Here is a 21,813-nt window from a genome sequence, read left to right on the forward strand (position 1 = left end):
AAGTAAACTCTAATAATTATGTAGTTTTATTTAGATGTATATAAATCTCTGCTTTGCTACTTGTGTGATTGTTTTCACTGAAGCAAAATGGATTGTTTCCTGTAGTGGGATTTCTTTTGCAGCAGGAGACACAAGGTTCCTACAAAAGAGGCAAGTCAGCAGAAAAATGTGAGCTCGCTAACTCTTTCTAGTCAAAAGACAGGAAGTAGCCAAAATATTAATACTGTTCTCTGTGGTAGGGAAGCTTGTCTACCATTTAGGAACATTTCTACTACTTTTCTACTTGCATGTTTATTTGAATCTCTTCTTAATTCTGCCATCTGGATTGAATGGCATTGTATATTTGTCTACTAAATAGCTGCACAAGGTGCAGGGGAAATCCCAGCCTGGGACCTTCCAAGAAGGCTAACAGAGGTCATTCAGACCAGGACCAGGACTGTGCTGTAGAGCTTGGACAGTTGCGATTCCAACATGACTAAAAGCATGCAAACCCCTCATGCTCTTTCGTGGCATCTCACTGCCTGTTGAGATCTGATGGAGATGCATGGCTTCATGAAAGACGAGCTACATAGAAACACATGAAAAGGAATGCTCTTGTCATCTTAGCTGGTGCCGTTTGGGCCGGTGATGTAACCGTGGTGGCAGGGAAAAACTCCTTCTATTTGTACGTACTGTGTCTCCTGAGAGGGCTGTGCTGAGTGACATAGCTGTCGCCACTGATGGTGTGGACAGGCTTTTTCCCGTTGCAAACAAACAAGTGTGCTACTTGAAAACTAACCCTGGCTGGTTGTACTGCTGGAGACTACCTCTGGTGGCAGAAGGGCTTTTATGAGCTCATCCTCAGCTCCTTCAGGCAATGATGTCAGCTGGGTTTGCTCAAACAGATCAAATGGCCTTGCCCGAAGTAGATCAGGGAGCGTTCAGACAAGTATTGCTACTGGCAGGAGGTGTGGGAGCAGTAAGCTGTAGGAGACAAGCAGTGAAAAGCAGCAGGGTAGGAGGGAAGGGGTGGTATTTTTAGCCAGCGCAGCTAGAGCTAGGAGAGGACATCTGTTTATGATCTGAGCATCTTTCAGTATAGATGGTACCTGAAGCAATGTGCACAATTTACTAGTGAGGTAGGTGCAGGGTGTTACCCGTGTTCTGCAGGGGAACTGTTAAAGCTACAAAGGAAGTTGCGGCAGAGTCATTTGTAGAACTCTGGTTTACTGGCTTCCTGGTGCCCACTTGGGTGATAGATTACATTTTTTACTAATCTACCTTTCTCCTGGATATAGGAATGCAAAAGAGAAGTCCACTGAGGGAAATCAGGACCGAGGGAGTTGAATTGATAGACTTTGTCTTTGACTGCACCTGGCCCCCAAGGCTATGATTGCACTAAGCCAAACAGACTTCTGATGACCCCAAGCTCTAGCAGCTTGAGATGCTTCTTTAAAAATATATATAAAAAAATCTCTTGGATGTTGTCATGTCCAATCTAATGTTGTTGCTGAAGTTTTCGTTAGTTCATTCCTTTAGTAATTGGAGGGAATTTTTGACCTTTTGGGAAAGGTTAGGACCAAGCTGAATTCTGACTGCTGTCTTCAGATGCAAAAGAGGTCTAGGTTATTACCTTTCACACCTGTTGTTCCTTTAATTGGATGCTGCTGCATCTCTTTAAAACAGAAACTCTAGTCTGAGAAAGAATATATGCTCTAAGATATCCCCAAGGAGTCTGCCTCTGAGATTAACCTAATTGGTCACTGTGCTGAGTCTAATAGAGATTGTACACCATGTCTGTCTATGGAAACACCTTAGATAGCCTGCTGCTGTTACCTCTCCACGGAAATAGAGGAAAAGTAAGAGGAGAAGTGGACGAATCACCACAAGCACCATAGTATAATTGTTCACAGTCCCGTATGTTTGAATGAGGCTGAGAAATTAGTCTTCTGAAATAACTCATCTAAGCACGCATCATCTTGTACCATACACAGACACCTGTTGCATCTAGCCAACAACTCTGCTTGTTAACTGCTGAGTAAGGCGGACATAGTGATCCCACCTTTTAGGAACACTTCCAGCTCTGGTCCTTCTTCCTGCACAAAGATGGCAGCAGATCTTGACCCTGAAAGCCGGATTTCGCCTGCAGGCTGCTGTCAGCAAAATACCCTGATGTACCACACTCTTCTTGGCAGTGTTAACTTGTGCTGCTGTTTCTTTTCTTTAAATGGACATGCTGGCAGAGCTCTTGTACTTCCACAGTACTTGTGAGATGGGGCTAATCAGATCAATTTTCCCCAAATTGCAAGCTATGCCTACCTTTTGTCATTTTTCTTCAGAGACAGATTTTTTTCATGAGATGATACCTGTAGTTTCACACTGGATTAAATTACGGTCTAAGACTGTTTCCTGAGTAGTGAATTTAGCTCGCTCTATGAAGCCGAGTTCTCTGTTATGATTCAGCATCACACCATGATTCAAGCAGTGAGAAGCCTGTCGATTCTGGCCACAAATAGCCACTTGGGATTTCCAACCCACCAGGGGAAATCTACTGATAAATATCTGGCAAAAGGGGTTTCCTTTGCCCTTCTACACAGAGAGGATGGGCTAACACTGGGTGCTCAGAGGAGGGTGCTGGAAAATCTCACATTGGTCTTTCGCTGATCGAGGATTTAACCTAGTCTCTCAGGGCATCTCCTTGACTGCTGTAATGTCTGGGCTGTGCCAGTGCTGACTCGAGAACTTGTCATCGGCTCTCTGATGGCTCTTAATCTCTTGCACCACACACACAGTCTGTGCACCTGGCACAGTACTTTTGAACAAATGCTTGAAAGCTTCTCTGTTTTGACTTGGCTGTATGAGTTCTTCCAGTGAAAGGCATTAACTCTCCTTGCAAGCCTTTCCTTTCATTTACCCTTCGATCATTGCTGCTCCAGCAACATCGTCTCTGCTCACAGTTGTATACTGCTTTGTGGTCTGATTCGTGTACTCTATGTACTGCTGAAACAGTTCTGCTAGCCATTTTTTTTCTCTGACTCTCATGCTGGGGAAAGTGATACAGGCCTCTTTTTGTGCATCAGACGAAATTATTCAATATGTGTAGAAGTGAAATAGATGTCTCAATGACTCCGGCTCTTGGAGAGTCTAGGATAGGCACATGTTTGTGGGTCTTTACAAAACTGCCAAGATAATCTTGAAAAAATGAAAGCCCAGAAAGTTTTAGTCATTCTGTAGCCCATCTGGAAATCCTGTTTCGCCTTTGTTCACGTTCACACCCCTTACATCATTAGAAGATGTCGTGCAGGGACAGACATGACTGACCGTTATGAGAAATCGGAATCTGCACATGCCTGCACTTATTGGCTTGCCCTCGGAGTTTGTGGCGGGAATTTGAGCAATCTGTTACACTTTACCTAGTGTCAGGAAAGCCGTTCTGTGTTTCTTGTTCAGTCTTGGTATCCTACCTCTCTGCAGTTGCAAAAGGTGCATGATTGTAGCATTTAGGAGCTGTCTATAGACTAGAAGTTCCAGAGAGTGCAGCCAAAGGAGGGGCCCAGCCAGTCCTTTGTTGTTTAATGCTTAAAAGTGGACTGACACTCTTGAATATTTTCTTTTGCTTGGATCTTTTGACGAATGTTGTGTTAGCATCTTGCAATGTAATGTGAGGATGAGCAGAGCAGAATACTTTATCTCTTCCAGGAAGATGCTCTGGAACTGGGGATCTGCCGTCTGAAGCTGCTGCAGAATTCTGGTGATACTGGGCTCTGTTAAGCAGATTTCCAGTTGCATTTGCTGTTCTGGATCTAGAAAGGAGAAGCAGCTGTTCAAGTGACTTGAACTTAGCCCACTGTGCCCTTTGTGAAAACCAGTGATGTTTCAGAGGATATGAGGAAAAAGTATGAGGACAGGCTAGGGACTACTGATCTCCTTGGCTTGCTTGGTGATAGGGTAGGTACCATGGTTTTGCAACTAGCTCTGTCTTCATTGCTTATCTAGTCCAAGGTGGAGAGTCATAGTAGGCCAGCCCATATGTGAAAGACATGGCCAGACCACTGCTTGAAAAGAGAATTATGCTGGCTGGAGGGGGGAAGAGAGAGAGAGACAGACAGACAGAGGTAGGAAGGCACTTTTGATGATTGTGCCTATTAGATTGTCCACATTAGTATCTATCTTTGAATCATAAACGTTAGTTCATAGTTTGTAACATTTCCCACTTCCAGCCAGCCTCACTACTATCTCTTTTGACTTCAGCCTCTGCCATCCATGCTACCCTTGCTTTCAACACTGAGAGATTTGGGAGAGTGCTGTCTGCATGAGGGGGGGAAAGATACTTAAAGCTGCATGTCATCAGTGTAATGGCTGGCATTGTTGCCCATATACTTCGTCATATTCCCTGGAGATTTTGCATAGATATTAAACAGAAGCGGTGGAAGAATTGAGCCCTGTGGCATTCTTCATGTCAAGGCTCATGGAGAGGAGGAGCAGCCGCCTGTCAGAGGCCTCCTGGGATCTTCTGGAAGGGAATGACTGTTGCCAGCTTAGTGCAGTTCTCTCAGCACTTGCCAAGACATGTGATTGGTCAAGCTGTAACTCTTGGTCTGCAGTGTCGCAGGCAGCTGATAGCTTAGGTAGCATCTGCATGATTTCTTGGTCTCTGTCCATCTTTATGAGAAGGCCTGAGACCCCACTGTGGCTTGTTTTCCAGATTCATTCATGACTGTCTCCAAAAGGAGACTGCAGAGTGTTTTCTGAAGCCATGTTGCATCACTTGTTTCCCATCACTTCTGAGGTCTTGCCCATTTTGAAACTGGATGGCAGTGTTGCTGAAGAACATTTTCTAATTTAAAATGTCTTTTTCGGTTGACCTCAGTGTTCCTCACAGTAGCAAATGGTCTAAAATTAAGACTAGAGACTAAAAGTATAGTAAATGAAAACTCCATGATCTTGAGGAGAGCAAGTCCCACATTTTTGATCATGGCTGGTGACCATTGCAAACTTCAGAAGGAAAAGTCTGTTGCTTTCTGTTACATGATTAGTAATTTCTTTCTATGCTATCAGATTTTTACTTGCCTAGTCATGCAGTGAGCGTGTTTTTAGAGGGAAATGACTCGAAAGGGGCCTGGCCTCAGGAACTGGAGACAATCTGGATTCATACTCAAAGGATCTGGTGGAAATTTAAGAGCTGCACTTGAGGAAGACTGGTTCTTTGTTATGTAAGTTTTCCAGGGGTGATGTGGACCTACCTGTAATCATGGTTGATCTTGGGTGGTTATATGTCTTCAGAGAGTGCTCTCCTTTTCTGGATCCTAACCTGAGATGTGATAGGCACTGCAGGAGGGGAGTGCTAGATTCTGCCCATTTTGTACTGGAAAGTAGTGGTGAAGAGCTGTTTTGCTGCTTTCAGAGCCCATCAGTGTCCCTTGTCAGCACAGAAACGAATGTCCTGAAGCAGCTGGAATGAAACCAGGCTCTTGGTCCTTGTTGCTAACTTACGGGTTTATAAGCCAGGCCAGTTCTTATTGTGGTTTTTTTTTTTGTTTAGGGCATGCCTAGACAGAGAAGTCGTGGCACTAGATACTGTACAGAAAAGTAGTAAGTCGGAGTCTGCTTGGAAGTCTTATGGTCTATTAGACCAGGCAGGCAAAGATTGAGAGAAGGGAAGGATTGTTTTTCGCTGACTGTTATTAGTTGACCTGATTCCATGATGGAAAACATGAGTTTCTTAATGCTTAAAAGGACAGTGACCTCATGAAAAGTCACAGGGTCTGATCCTCCATCCTGGTGTGTGCTCTCATGCCAGTGACTACTTGCAGGGCTGCATAGAATTGCACCAGCCTCACATCGCTGTCCCAGGACCTGCAGGGCTGGTGGTGCTTCCAGAGTACTCACCTTCCCATTCACCCTGTGCTCCTACTGCTCCGACCCTGCTGTTTAGTTTCAGTCCTGCCCTTTTTCACCAAAAAAGAGCCTCTAACTTCTACGAGACATATACGCTCTTATGCAGCCTTGCAGAAGATTATAATAGCATAGGTTGTACTTTTCCAAGCCAAGGAGCTTTTATTAGTCAGCCAGAACTGGGTTATTTTAGTGTCCTCAGGCTGGAATGTAAGTGCAAAACCTGCACGTATGCCAGCAGCGTCACCGGCCCACAGGTCCCAAGCATCTGGGATTTCACCTGCAGCCCTGCACTGAGGGGCTGTGTTCTTTGCGCACTGTGCTGACAACGACAACTTTGTTCTGTATTTCCAGTTGTGCTGCTTTCAGTATGATTTGCCTTCCTTGGCCAGCAGTTGTTCACGTCTTCTCCTTGATTTTTTTCCCCCAGCATCTTTGAAATCTACGCATATGCTAATGATTTTGTGTCATTAACATCAATCTAGACAAGTCTGTGTGACCTTTCACTCCCGTGTCCAAAGGGAAGAATCGACCCTTGCAGTCAGTCACAGCACAGCACTGACTCATACATACTTTTCATAAAAATAATACAGAAATTCCCCATAGTTTTTACAGATATTTTTTGAGGAGATGAAGTGTAAGTCTTCCATAGCAACACAGCTTGGAAAAACTATGAAGCATGTAACATCAGATAATTAATCTTCCTGACATAAAATACACTTTTTACTATTACTGTTGTCCATTTATTTTTTTCTCTTTGTGTATCTCACTTGCTCGAACTCAGCCGATCCGTTTGAGTTTTGTTTGAGCTCATGTGCTCTCCAGTCTTATTCCTGTCCTTGTCTGTTCTCCAGCTCCATTGTAAACCTCCTGGGAGAGGGCTGGGTTTTGTCCCACCTCCATGACTTCACAGTGATGAGCACAATAGAACCATACTTTCCCTTTTTTGCCCTGATTCTGATAATACTTTCTGGTTTTCCTGCATAAGATAAAACTTGCTATGTTATGATATGTAACACTGAAAACAAAGAAAAAAAAAATCTCTTAAGTTTAAAGTTCTTTAAAAAACCTAGCTGAAGTTTGGAACAAGTCAGAGTCAGTTCAGTAAAGACTAATGGTGAAATGAAACAATCCACCACCCAAAAGTAATTGCAGAGAAGCTGTTTTCCACTGAGATATGACTGTCATGAGAAAATATTGTTTCTTTACTTGCCTATATTTGATCATTTGTCACTTTTTTTTTTTAAAAAATTCCATTTATAACTAAAGTCAGGGCAAGCCCTCAAGGTACCAGTATCTGAATACTTTTCCAGTGAATACCGAGGGTCTGGGATTTTTGATCATGCTTGCTGTAGTGAAGCCAAGGCAGCTTTCTTAAAGTATGGAGGTGACTGAATGCTTCTCCTAAATTAATATTTTTCTTTAAGGCAAAATATGTCAATTTAAAATCTTTAAAATGTAATGAAACAGCTAGACTACAAGATTGTGTTAAGAGTGAATTTGAGCCACTAACTTAGTAGCTTCTCTGCCATTAGGATCTCAAAAACCCTTTTCTCCCCTTAGAAACATCTGAAATTTAATCTTACACCCAACTTGACAGTGTCATTTAAAGCCAAATATTTCACATTCTAAGATTTATAGTTATTTTCAGGCTTAGAAGGTGGAAACTGAGATCGTCTCCAGCCAGATCTTACATCTGGGTTGCTGGGAGGTATTGTTTTTGTTAATATGGATGCTTTGTGGTGTGCATATTCTAATGACTGGAGTAATTTTTAGCATAAAGAAAACATATGCAGTGGTGGCAGTTTGTTGTCTCACAGCTGTGCTCTTCCTTCTAGTAAACTCCTTGGAGTTGGTGAGCATCCCTGGCTTAATATACGGGGAATCTGACGTAGCCCTGTGGAAGCTCAAGTGTTTGTGGAAAGAGCTGTTAATCTTTGATCAACTGGAGTCTCCTTGTTACTGACTTTGATTACACAAGTGTACCTCTTTAATTACAGCTTTTAATAAGCTTTCATTTCTTCATAGTCACATTCTTTGTATAGTAGCGCAGCTTATCTTTTCCTTTCTCATCTGCTCCCTTTCCCTCCCCCCCTGCCTTTTTATGGAAAAAGGGGTTTGAGGTCATTGCGGGGGATTCAGTGTCCGGAGGGATCCTGCTGTACATGCTCTGCCCACGTCTCTGCCCTCTGCTCGCTTGTACCGTGCAGAGAGCTCTCTCCTTCAGCTGCTCTGCAAAGATACCCGCACCAGCTGCTGCCCAGGAGCTGGTGGTCAGCAGAGGGGAAACAGTGCCGTGAGGCACCACGTTCACGCAGATGTTCACTGCTGCACAAAATTGCTGAACAACCCTTAGAAAGTCTGTGCAGCCAAAGGATGTACTGACTTCTGTGTGCAGTTCCTGCTTGTGAAGGACTGTCCCCCTGCTCTCTCTTAGGGACACTCTGAAATGCAGCGGCTGAAGTCAGAGTGGCAGAGGGCAATAGAAATCTGGTGGGCTGCAGCATCCAGCCACAGTGCTTGTTCCACATCCAGGGGCTCGACATGCTGGATACCCTCTGCTCATTAGAGAAATGACCTGGTGGAAGCCTTGTGAGGGCCTTACATACTTGTAATTGTAAATAATTGAAGTACGGCTTAAAACAAGCATAAGGAAATGCTTTTTTTTCACGTGAATCGTATTTCAGTTGTGGAACTCATCACCCCACAATGTTTTGGGTATGAAAAAGATAAGTGGGTTGAAGAGTTGGTGGGATAAATTCATGGAAGAAAGATTCAGCAAGGTCTATTAAACATAATATCCCCACCATTGGGTAAGTTCCGATCATCAGAAGACAGAAGGAGGAACTAGATGCGCCTCCTTCTGTATTTGCCCTGATCTTCTGTTCTTGCCTGACCCTCTGCTGTTGGCCCCCGTCAGCAAAAGGATATTGGACCAGTATAGCCCAGGGGAAAAGAGTATGTCTCCAATGGAGGTCGTAAGATGCAACTGAGGAGTGCCTTAAAATGACGTGAGTCAGAAAAAAGACACAGATGATATAACAGAGCGATTTGCACCAATTTAACATTCAGAGTTGTGCAAAAGGAGTATACTTTTAAAATGCCAATTGTGCCTATGGAAGAGAGTAGTGGGGAAATCAAGTAATAGAACAGGAAAGGGAGCCTCTTTTATCTCTGTGCATGCATCCCTTCGGCTCCCTTGCTGTGCATGCTATACTCTTTTTGCACACTAATGAATATCAGAGTCAGAGCAAGTTATGCTATATATCACTCTACTCCTATTTTCTAATGAACTTACCCCTAATGGGTAGCTTTCCTAGCTATTCATGTCACGACTGAATTTCACCTTGACAATAGATCAAGAATGAGGTTCAGCAGTGCGGCCCACCTACTTTGCAGTGCTCCAGCATGACAGCTGCTTTGTGTCCTCAAGGTAGCTCTACTTTGATGCGTTTCCCTGTTTCAAAAAATTTGGAGGGAGGATTTTGGTAATCTCCAGCAGGCAGAGTTTTTAAACCTTTCTCAAGGGAAGGTGAAGATTCTACAGAATTTTTGAACAAACAGTTATTTATGAAGTAAGTGACATTGTCTTTAGAACTGTTCCTCCCACTGGGCTCCAGAGGAAAGCAGCATTTGCAGTGCCTTATCTTACTGGTTGTTGTTGTAGCCTACTGCTGCTGGTGCCTCAGGCTTGACTGTGGAAAACTCTGGAAGGGTTATGACAAAATGTCTGGTCTGACCATTGCAGACGTGGCCCTAGTTGTTAAGGGATGTGTTTTCGTACCACAGAAGCACACAATATGAGGACTATGTCCTTTGCTCTTATGGTCTCTCTGACACCCAAAATGCTGGAGTGAAGTTCTTCTAAACTTAGCTGGCTCTCTGGTTGCTCAAAATATACTGCAGGAGTTGCTGTAACATAGGATTGAAATGACTGGTTTGCCAAATTGGCTGGACAAACTACGAGGGAAGAGAAACAGTAGAATGAGGTCACCATGGTGTATATGTTACCTGAGCCAGGGTCATGGGCCAGTGTGGCTACATCATTTGCTCATTCAGTAGCTATGCCACTACTGAAAAGATCTGTGTCCAGATCCTGAGAGTGTGATCTTTTGGTGGCACTTTCTACATGATCTGCTTCAGCAGTTATCTTGCATCAGCAAGCTTTGCACGTGTTCAGGGGAAGTTTTTCCGCTTGTCCATTTTTGAACCAACCTTGTGTCCCCTTTTTCCTGGTGTTGCTTGAGGGGGCAGTGCAATCTTCCTTACTCTCTGCCCTGTCTTTTTTGGCAGGCTCGGGGACCAGTTCTACAAAGAAGCAATCGAGCACTGTCGCAGCTACAACTCTCGGCTGTGTGCTGAGCGAAGCGTCCGCCTTCCCTTCCTGGATTCGCAGACTGGGGTAGCTCAGAACAACTGCTACATCTGGATGGAGAAGAGGCACAGGGGACCAGGTTGGTAGCATTGTGTCTGCGTATGCACGTGCATGTGTGGAGGGCTGGCCACTGAGCCCTCATGGGGTTTAATTAATAGGAGCTCAAACCTGCTACAGGCCACACAGAAGAGAAGCTGCCTAAACCTCTGTGCCTGCAGGGGATTTTCCTTGGTAACTGCAGAGATCTCATCCTAATTATTCTCTCTCTACCCAGAGAAGCGCCTGACATGGTAGTTTCTAAGGCTGCATCATTGTAGCTCTTTTAATGCTATTGATCCCAGTCTGTAGCAGAAGACACAATGCCCTGCTCTAAGGAGGACTGGAATTATCTTCAGGGTGGAGAGGTGGAGGTGGGAGTTTCTCAGATGAATGCTGAAAATAAGGAATTATATTGGGAAGGATATAAAGCCAAGGTAAAATATAGGAGAGTCCAGTTATTGAAATGAACGTTGTTCTGATGGTTAGAAATACACCTATAACTCCTGCTTCTGCTTTGGACAAGTTACTTGGATATAATTTCTGGAGCCACAGTTTTTCAGGTGCAGAAAGAAGTTGATATATGTCCTTAAAGAGCTTTGGCTAATGCCTGTTCCAAAGCTCACCGAAGCTCAAGGGAAAAGAGCACTGTTATTTTTGTAGACTTTGGTCAGTCTTTCCTTTGTTAGAGTAAATCCATCTGAAATCCTTGTTTGAAAGGCAAGGACAGTCACCAATTCAAAGACTGGAGATGTTACTGAGACAGAAGTTCTTCTGAACCCCAGTGGGAATTTTGCTAGAGTGTGACTTGGTATCTGACCTACCATTAGCTCAGGGAATAGATTTTTTTTGACAACACTAAACTGGGTTTCAAATTTATTTTTTTTTTCAGTGCAGATCAGAGAATCCAGGCAGGGAGAGGGCTAGGGGGCATGGGCACTGGAAGCATGATGTGCACAGGTGTGCATATACATATGCCAGTTCCTGTAAACCATACTGAAAAAAACCCCAAAACTCCGGATCTGGAACTATGGTAAGGTGGAGCCTGTTCTTACCTCCTCCACTGGCCAGTTTGCAGGAGGTGGAGTGGAAGGAACAGACAGGATATTCCCCTCCTCTCCTGGGGGCAGACTAAGAAAGCAATTGCCTCCTTGGAAGAGTGCTTAGCTGAAACTTTCCCTCTCCCTTTCCTAGAATATACTGAGGGAAGGATCCTTGCACTGCTCCTATTCCTAAAATATCCAAAGTAGATTTAGTATTGTTTTGCAGTACTATCAGAAAACTCTTTTCTATAGTAAAATGCAGCCACTTCTGGTGCAGGAGACAGCAGGTGTTTTTCCAGTGTTAAAAATACCCTGAGAATGTTTCAGCTGCCAAAACTATTGGGGTAATCTGGGACCACTGAATGTGGTTTACACGCTGGGAGTTGTCTGAGATTCTGGGCTAACCCTTCTTTTGTAGGTTGCTTGATGACCACAGTTGAGTTTTTGTTTCAGCTGAAAATTCCCCATTCCTAAGAGATTATGCTTTGGCAAAACCAGCTTTCCTTTTTTTTTTGCTAATCTGTTTACCCAAGGAACTTCTGGTTTTGTACCATCCGGTTATGTGTAAGGCGCTGCTATTTTTATCCCTTTGAATGCAGTCATAAGCAGGTATACATCTGCTATATGCACAAGTCATGTTTTGGCAAAAGCGTCTGCTATGAAGGTAGACATAGATAGTCTTGTATGGGTCTCATTGGTGTCTCCACACTCACAGAAGAAATCATCGTAACAGCGTTACAGCATCACACTTGGAACCAGGAGGTCTTAATGCTTTGCCTTTCTCAGCCACAAGCTCTCTGGACTACCTTGAGCAAATTTGCTGTACAAATCTCTCTTTTTTTGCTTCTCATAGTGAACTGTTCTGCAGCATACCTTGCAAAAGAGGATCAGTGGTGTTTCTTCTGCAGGGCTGCAGGGGGGACTAATGGTGGAACACTCTTTACAGAGTCTTAAGTGAAACAAGACTCTAGCATCTGCATCAGCCACCAAATCTGGTGCCTTTGTTATTCTGAATTAGAATAATCAGTGCAAAATGAAGCAGCCCTCCTCCCCCATATTTGCTCTCCTCTTTCCTGATTTTTATTAGCCCATTCAGTGCTCCCTTGGGTCTTTTTGCATCATCTATTTCTTGTAGTATTATGGTGGGTCAAAGCATCTCTCTACAGTTTTAGCACGCCTGTTTTCAGGCTGTACACAACGCACTTACTGAAGAGCTCTGAAAATTCTCTGCCAACCACCCTGGTGCCTATCCTGTGTGCTATATCCAGTGCCATTTACTATCCCTAATGTGAAAAACTGTATAAAGACAAATGGCAAAGCTTTGGAACCTCTTTTCACTTGCAGAAGGTTTGAAAAACAGAGAGGAGAGTCAGGATCTCAGCATATTAACTTGATTTCTTGCTGTCCTCTTTGTTTAAGGAGTCAGAAAACGGCATCTCATGATAAACAGTTCAGGGTTAATTTCACACAATACTGCACATAACTCCCCCCTTTTCCCCTCCTCCCCCAGCCTTTCACACAAGCTTTGAGTTATGACTCTCCTACACTAATGAGATAAACATCATAACTCACTGCAGGTTCTGCTATTTATAAGCAAATGGTTGGAATCTTCTCTGGTTGCCCTATAAGGCACCAGAGGAAGAGACAACTGAGCCACGACTGAAGACAGTGAGACCTGTATGTGCAGTATTTCCATATGCACTGCAAGATCGACTGTGGAGGGGCTATATTCAAAGCATTCAGAACTGACCCTTTCCTTATTGCCCCTTCTTTGTGTAAGCAGTCAAAGATCCACACTTCGTGTGAGCTAGCACAGTGGCAGATGAGGGTCAGGGTGGAGATCTAAAGGTAGTGTTTGATGGGTTTGGATCAAGTGAAGGTCTGGTATATATTTTAAGTTCATTGGATGGCTGTGTATTGATGAGCAGGGGTATTGTGAATAGGAACAGAGGGCTTACCTCAAGGGGTGCAGAGATGGATGTTGGATCATCCATCTCTTATTGATCTATCTGCCACCTGGAGTGGGCTGTGCGTCCTCTAGGGAAGAGGCTTTCCCACCTTTGTCTTTTCAAGGATACCTGCTTTGTTTCTACTTGGGCTTTCAGCATTTCTGGTTAGCTTCCACTGTCCTGGCTAAATCCAGAGCTGATAATTCATATAAGACTTCTCAATAATTAAATCCACATTAACAGATACTCCCCTAAAACTACAGTAGATCCTTGCTTCTCTGTTTGGGACGAATGCTCAAAGCTGTGGTGCTTATTTAATTCAAATGACACCTCTGTGGAGGCCTGTGCAATGGAGAACTGATTCTCTGTCCTGTTGCTTTGGTCTAGCAATGGCCATTTCAATGTTGTGAGTGAGTTATTGCACAGGACCTGCTGTGAAAGGGTGAGGCTTCTTGCCTCCGCCTCTTTAATGACTCACATCAGAGCCAGGCACAATCCACCTCATCATAATAGCAATTGTTTGCAGTGGTTAATGTTTGCAAAGTGCAATGAAGAAGTGTATCCAAACACTGTAGAAGTGCTAGTTATTCACATTTTTATTCCCAAACCAGTCCCAAGCACCCTGATCTGAAACGTGTCCTTCTTAGGTGGGCATAATGCCCAGCAAACTGTGCAGCAATGAAAGAAGGGTGTGAAAAGCCCCAGTTCAGTAGCACTCTGTGCCCTGGAGCAGCCAAGATCTCTGCGAGTGCTCCATCGCTCGGCCATACCCAGGCCGTGTGCTGTGAATCCTCTGTTTATGCACCAAGGCCTTGGAAGTAGATGGAAAGTGCTGGAGTCTGAACTGACATTCCCAACAGCTGAAAAATTTCAAGCCAGGAGCTTAGGCTTCATTTCCAGAATTTGATTAACTCGTTGTCTTGATGTGAATAAATTTGTTGTGTCTTTCCCCACACCTGCACCCGTGTCCCACGCCCCCCCTTCCACTCCCCCCCCCCCCCCCCCCGCCCCGCCAAGTAACAGGACATTGGTTTCTTTATCCTCATTTGGCTCAGGGAGTCAGTTTTGTTCCAAAGCTGGTACACTTTCCTGGCTGCTTCAGAAGGGATGGCTGAGAACTCTTGGGGCATCCTGCTGCCCTTGAACTGTTCTGGTTTAAGGCACTGCCTTGATGTTGTCCAGCTGTTCACTCTTGGTACAGTTTCAGATACGGTAACACCACTCCTGTCCTCTGTCTTATGTGGTCTTACCTCTTTTCTAAGGACAATGAGTCTGGAATTGCAGTCACACTCTGTAGCCCCTTCAAGACTAACAGCAACAGCAGAAGGACAGAAGAGCCAAAGCAGAATTGCTGGACGGAGAGGGCAGGTGAAGCAGGGGAAAGAACCACATTCTTCCAAATTTTCCCTGTCTTGCTGGGTATTTCTGTGTGTTGTAAGTATCTGGGGCAGTTAAGGATGCTTTGAAGCACTTGGCAGTGTGCTTCTGTGCCCTTAGTAGCGACGCATTCATGAAGCCCGTTCTGAACACAAGAGAGCAAAGCATAGCTTGAACATTGGCTAAGAGATGTCTGTCAGGAGAGCCAGGGCAGCTCAGAAGCCAGCGACGCCAAATGTGATTCAATGGGGCATGGAGTAATATAAACATTACTGCTGTATCTCCTCCCTCATTCAGGATGTTGGCATGAGGAGGTAATAACCAGAATGGAGAATCTGTCTTCAAACAAAAGTCCGGAATTTAAGTAAAAATACAGAGTCCAAATAGCCAGACCACATGGATCTTGATTTGCTTCCACTTGGAAGACAGAAATTTCCTGAGCTGCTCTGTGTATCAGGGCCTTATGATTTGCGTGTTGGAACTTCATCTCTTCTCTCCCAAGGGACTTTCTCTGCCCGTGGAGGAGGCATCACCTCTGTGACCCAGGAGAGTCTGAAATTCTATTTACCCTGAAGAAACCACAAATTATTTATGTGCAGCTCTGGTTTCAGTGAGCTGAGTGAAGTGTATAAGTGAGACCTAGATTCTCTGTAGGCCTGATCCCAAGAGGCGCGGAGGAGCCTCAGGAGCACGGGATGCCTTGAGTGCGTAGTTCTGCCTCACAATTTGCAGGACTGAACCCTCCAACAAGGAGACGCTTGAAGGGCAAGAACAAAGATGCTAGAGACAGTGCTTGTGCTTTACAAACTGAAACGTGATTATATTTATTTTTTGCCTTTAATCTTCAGGCCTGGCCCCGGGTCAGCTGTACACATACCCAGCACGTTGCTGGCGCAAAAAGAGGCGTTTGCATCCCCCTGAGGATTCCAGGCTGAAGCTGCTGGAAATTAAACCTGGTAAGTATTTGTTTGTCTCTCTCTCCCCCCTATGCTGCAGAGCAGCTGGCATACATGCAGACCTAGCATTTAGACCTTGGACTTTATCTTTGCCACTCTCCAGCCATTTCTCTTTGCATCTGTTTCATCTTGATTTGTTGTAACGGTGACCACCAAATCCTCTTCACTCAACTCGTCCCTTACAGAAACGAGTACAACTGATACTGATTGCAATGGGAGCTGAATTTACCTTCCATAGGGGTGAATCCTGGCCTCTGTTAGCAAATGCGTAAGGATGTAAAGGATCAACATATTACTAATTATTGCCTCAGTGTGTTATTAATACAAAATCTCACTCTGGCATCTGTTGCCTAATCTTTGTGAAAAAGACCACTGTGTGCGTGGAACAGTACACTAAGATTTTTCATAATGGGAATGGAGACCAAGGGTATGACTAGATTATAAACAGTAAATAATAAAAATTAGTGAGCAAATGCCACATTTGTATTTGTGTGTCTGCCTGTGTGCGTGTACCTTAGTCCATTCTTCTTTCATTCTTCTTGTCCTTGGTACTCTTCCCCCACAATGAAGTTATGTGAAGTGATGAGTCTGGATGCTGAATGAGTGACTCTAAAGCAGATGTGAGGGAGATACAGCTGTGTCAGGTAGAGTGTAGTGTTGTGCATTCTTCCTGACAGTTAGTAATAAAGACTTTGGAGTCTTTGGGGTCAGCTATTATGAGAAAGAAGGAACACACGTACTCACAGATGTGTGTGGTTTTTAAGAGGCGAGATACTGCCAGTTTAAAAAGTACAGGAGAACCCCCCAAAATGTAAATTAAGAATATTTAAAAAAACCCCAATGTTTAACAGAAGAAGGTATCTGGGAACTGAATTACGCTCAGCAATGATGATGACTTTGCTTCTATGCAAAGAGAGAGGAAGGAACGATAGAGACAATTTCTAAACTTGGTAAAATCTGAGCCAAATTTCACGCTGATTTTGGTAGAAACAGTTTTTGAAGGTTCCCTACCTTCAATATAGGAGATGTTGTCAGACAGTTGGACAAGAGGAAGAAATGCCTGTGACCATTCAGTTGGGGTTCAAACCGAGGGCAAAATCTCTGCCAGCAAATAGAACCAGACCTCATAGCATAGCTGATCAGAAAGAACTGGTGAAATCAGTCAGATTAACTCTGATGGAAATGAGACTGAACTCTAGGAAGAGGATGATGTTGGCCCATAGAAATGTCTACCTCAGACTTTGTGAAGATGCAAACACTGCTGTGCCTTGGTAATTTAGTAAAGTAAAGCAGTAGTGTAGAGTTTGACTCTTCTTTGTTTGCATTATGTTTCTTTGCTGTACTCACTGAATACCAAATTAGTGCATCCTACATGCCACAGGGCATGAAAGGCAATTACCACAAAGTTATCAGATAAAGAGACCTCAGTATGTCTGTCTCTGTGTTGTTTTCCCTACTATAAACATCTCTTCCGCATCTCAGGAGTGCTACTTTTGCTGCATTGCCGGTGGCAGCCAAATAAGGCAAGTTATATTGCTCTGCCATTTAAATCTATTTTCCAACCAATTTCTATCTAGTGATTAACTTTCCTTATCAGTTACACCACAAAATAATTTCACTCCATCTGTGCATATCCAGAATAGCCAAAGATGGGATTTTTCCCTTCTCTGATCTAGAAGTATAAAACCTATGGAAAACATTGGATCTCCATTTAAAGGTAGCTTTTGACAATTTGGAAAAAATTGTAATTTATTTTCAACATGGACAGCAGAAATACTGTATGTTTTGGAGTAGGACACTGTGGTAAAGCCTAATGCTGAACCTAGGAATCTGCCTTATGCTGACCTCTTTATTCCTCAGTTAAATGTTAGGTGACTGTGTGGGGCAAAAATATGGCAATTCTAAGGTCCCTTGAGAAGCACAGAGATGACAACTGTAGGACATCTAAAATAAATTTTGACGAAATCTGGTCTAAATGTTCTGTAGTTTCGGTTCACCTAGGGCTTGGGCATCCTAGTCATGGCTTAGAGCTGTTCTCAGCAGCGAGCGAGTGCTTGTGCTGGGTTAATATGCGAGTAGCTGATTTTTATATAGGAGGCTGTTGAATTGGTTATATGTTATATAACATATGCAAGCAATGCAATTCTACAACACCAAATTAGGGCTAAACCTTAGTTTTATTATCTTTTACAATTGTTAACTGTTTAGAAGTACTTCTGGTAAGATTGCCACTGTGACAAACACAGAAGAGGATCTTGGCTCCAAAAGCTATCAGTCCAGCAGTCAATGAGATCAGCATCCAGGGCACATGAATACTTACTTGGACTGCATCTGGGCTTTTGAAGTGGCTCATTATAGTGATAAGTCATATCCGGAAATTCGAGACTTCTACATAACTTGGGAGATACATAGACCTAGGATTTTTGGTTTGGTCAGTAAATCAGTTCAGTGGCTGGTCAGTAAGTAGAGTCAAGCTAATGTCTTGCTAGCAGTTCAATGGTCTAATAAATCATTTAGTAATGGTATAGTATTTATACTTGCAACTTACTTCTATAGTGTTGTACCTTGCAGGTTTTGGTAATGCGTGGCCCAGGTCAGTGAGTGAGAGTTTCATATTCGACAATACCAAAACCTAATGAAGAAAATAATCATGCTCCAACAGTCTCCTGTTTTTTTGTAAAATGCAAGTGCACTATATTGGTTTTCTTGGGGTCAGTTGCTGCTTGCTTCTTAATAGAACATGATGTTTTATTGTCCTAATCTGTGGCTTTTATTTGGTTTCAAGTGGAAGCATTTGGTTTTAAGAATAGTTACAGCCAAAGTTGTAAAGATCAGAACACTGGTATAGGTGTTGCTGATGCAGCCTTTAGATGTCTTATTTTCCTCTGCCGCTGTACTCACAGTTATGTGCATGGATTGCCCTAGTAAAGTTGTTTGATCAAGGGTCTAGCAATGTTCATGTTAATACTATTTCTAAGCATCCACCATCCCATCCAGTAGCCTATAGAATCATAGAATCATAGAATGGTTTGGGTTGGAAAGGACCTCAAAGATCATCTAGTTCCAACCCCCCTGCCATGGGCAGGGAAACCCTCCACTTGACCGGGTTGCTCAAAGCCCCATCCAACCTAGGCTTGAACACTTCCAGGGATGTGTCTTCATCTCTCAGTTGTACCTTCATCAGAACCAAGCATTGTGGCTCAAGTGCAGTCAAGTTTTCGTTGCTGTAAAGGACATGAACTGTTGTATGAGTTATAGCGTAGCAGTCAAGGCTCCTATGAAGAATGGCACAGATTTGAAACAAATCCCCAGTCATGGGCAATATATCGACATGTTTCTAATAGTGTGATTTTCTAGGTACAGAGTGCTAAAGTTATTAGATGTTGATACTCTCATAATATTCATGAAACTGGACTTCTGTTCAACCAAGTATGGGCAAACCCGATTCTCTGCAGAAATGGGCAGTGGTGTTTGCATGGCACTTCAGCATGGAGCAGTGGGAGGCTGGAAGCAACTCGAGCTTCCGCACTCACTCCTTAGCTGGCTGTTCTCTTGCTCAGTATAAGAGCAAGAGCAGAGCATGGGAGGTCTGTGGATCTGGGAATGGGTGAGGGAGAGGGTTGGGCTGGGCTGAGTAGCCTGTTCTTCCAGAGGAACAGGAGAAGAAGAAGGATTTCCAACTCTCCTACCACCACCTTGAACTGCAGATGCCGTGAAGGCAAGCAGTAGAGTTCTGGCCCTCAGTAATATCAGAGCAGCTGGAAGGATGAGGGTTAGAAATGGAAGAGAGATGTGTGATTACACCCAAGGCGCCTTGTAATCTTAATTGCTCCTTGTCATATATACTTAGTGGTTTTGTGGAACTGAGTGGTATTGTGAATCTGTGTTGGATCAGGTATCAATATTGTGGAAGTGGTATTACCTACAGTAAACCCTGCTGACAGTCAGGTATTACCCAAGCTTTGCAGCTATGCAGATGAGAACAGATAGGGTACATATGGCCAAAAATCTCCACTGGAATTTAAATTGATGGTGTCCTACTTCAGTTTCACAAGATGGCTAAATATAGATGTATACATACGTACACACAGAGCTTTTATTTCATGTGCTATGTAAGTCTAAAGAATATGACTGGAAAGCTTTTGTCTCAATTCACTGCTGTCCTTTGGTTTTGGACTGAAATCCAAGAGCGAGGTCTCACAGTGGGCAGCCTTCCCACCCACTTGGAGGATGTGGAGTAAAGTTTGTGTGTGCTGCTACTCGGGTGAGAATGAGCTGATGTCTTGTGCTAGTGTCTGTCCTGTTACTTATCTCTGGGCAGTCTAGTGTTCAGCTGAACTACAGAAATGTTTTTGTTTTTTTTTTTACCAGCTGTTGGTGAGGTAAAAGTAAACAAAAGTATTTTTCGTTTGCTATGGTGAAACATGATAGAATTGTTTGAGGCAAGTACTGATAACAGATTTTTAGATGCCACTTAGGCAATGCCTGATCTGTTTTGAATCTGACATATAATATATACTCATGTGAGTGTGCTTTTGGATGAATGAACAGAGTCCTTACAGATAAGCTATTATCTCTTCCAACCATCTCAATTTACCTTGTAGAGACTATGTCTGATTGTACAAGGTACTGTGTTTCTCTCAGGAAGTGATGAGTGCCCCCAATTCTTGTGGGAGGTGCTTGGCATGTCTGTGGAGGTCAGTGCTCCTTAGGATGGGGCACTTCACCAAGATAAAGTTAAGATGAAATTAAAAAGCAAAGACCAGAATTAACATTAGTACCACTTATATGATAGCTTCTAGAGACTCAAGCAGTACATTGTACATTATACTCAGCACTGGTGAGGCCGCACCTGGAGTACTGTGTCCAGTTTTGGGCCCCTCACTTCAAGAAGGATGTTGAGGTGCTAGAGCGGGTTCAGAGAAGGGCAACAAAACTAGTGAAGGGTTTAGAGAACTTGTCCTATGAGGAGTGGCTGAGGGAGCTGGGACTGTTTAGTCTGGAGAAGAGGAGGCTCAGGGGGGACCTTATCGCTCGCTAGAATTACCTGAAAGGAAGTTGTAGGGAGATGGGGGTCGGTCTCTTCTCCCACATTATGAATGACAGGACAAGAGGGAATGGTCTCAAGTTGCGCCAGGGGAAACTTAGGTTAGATATCAGGAAAAATTTCTTTACAGAGAGGGTTGTGAAGTATTGGAACAGGCTGCCCAGGGAGGTGGTGGAGTCCCCATCCCTGGAGGTGTTTAAAAACCGTGTAGGTTTGGTGTTGAGCAGTAGGGTTTAGGGACCCTGACAGTGCAGGGTGAATGGTTGGACTCGATGATCTTGAAGGTCTCTTCCAACTAGACGATTCTATGATTAAACCATCATCCTGGGGGTCATTGTGAGGCTTCTTTTACTCGCTGCTATAGTCATGTACTGTAGCAGATGTTACAGTCCAAATATACAAAATATAGTAAAAGAAATACTTCAAATCCAAAATGGACAAATGAGTGACAAAGATGATAAACTACTTCAATGAAGTTTGTTAGCATTAGTTAGCACAAAACCCAGAGGTTTGTGGTAGAGCTGGAAACTGAACCCAAGAACATGGAAAGAGCTCAGTTCTCCTGAGCTCCATATTTTTTTCGCCTTCCCTGGTTGCCATGTCCAGTGTCACTCAAAGATGTTAGGGCCTAAAAATAATTTGAAACCTAACTTAAAAAGAATTTCCTTCTGTAATTTTTCTCAGGGCAATTAATATTGACTAGTTTCAGTTTTGATTTCAGCAATTTTCTACACAATCACACGTTGATTGTTGTTCAGTAGTACAGGGCAGCAGCGTTTCACTATGAAGACTGCAAGGAAAGGCACATCTTTCCTTAAAAGTTTTGCTGCTAGTTAATATATATGGAAACTTACCTGTGAATAAAGGTTAGGTCGAACCTGCCTGTGGCTCCTCTCTAAGATCCATTAAGACTGTCTTAGGATCAAAACTATCAGAATAATTCTGGTGCCAAATAAGAGTACTTCTGTAAAATTCAGATGAATTGGATACGATATTCCTGAAGGGGGCTAGAATATCAATGTATTGTTTGTTCAGACTTCTGACATTTTCTGCAGATGTGAATTTACCAAAGATACTTTTGTGTAGAGCTTATTTTAGTTTTGGTTTTGTTTTTTGTTTGGTTTGGTTTGGTTTTCTTTTTTAATCAGTCATGGCT

The 21,813-nt window shown here is 43.4% G+C and overlaps 1 protein-coding gene across 1 annotated transcript in view; it reads left to right on the top strand.

Moving 5' to 3' along the window:
- Positions 1–21,813, top strand: part of DPF3 (double PHD fingers 3) — a 174,356-nt gene that overhangs the window by 67,965 nt on the left and 84,578 nt on the right. The window contains exons 2-3 of the mRNA XM_086613071.1: positions 10,168–10,328; positions 15,503–15,610. Coding sequence (XP_086469197.1) covers positions 10,168–10,328; positions 15,503–15,610 — 269 coding nt within the window. The remainder of the gene's footprint in view (positions 1–10,167; positions 10,329–15,502; positions 15,611–21,813) is intronic.

This window comes from Tauraco erythrolophus, chromosome 6 (genome assembly GCF_009769465.1).
Source record: "Tauraco erythrolophus isolate bTauEry1 chromosome 6, bTauEry1.pri, whole genome shotgun sequence".
NCBI classification, from domain to species: Eukaryota; Metazoa; Chordata; class Aves; order Musophagiformes; family Musophagidae; genus Tauraco; species Tauraco erythrolophus.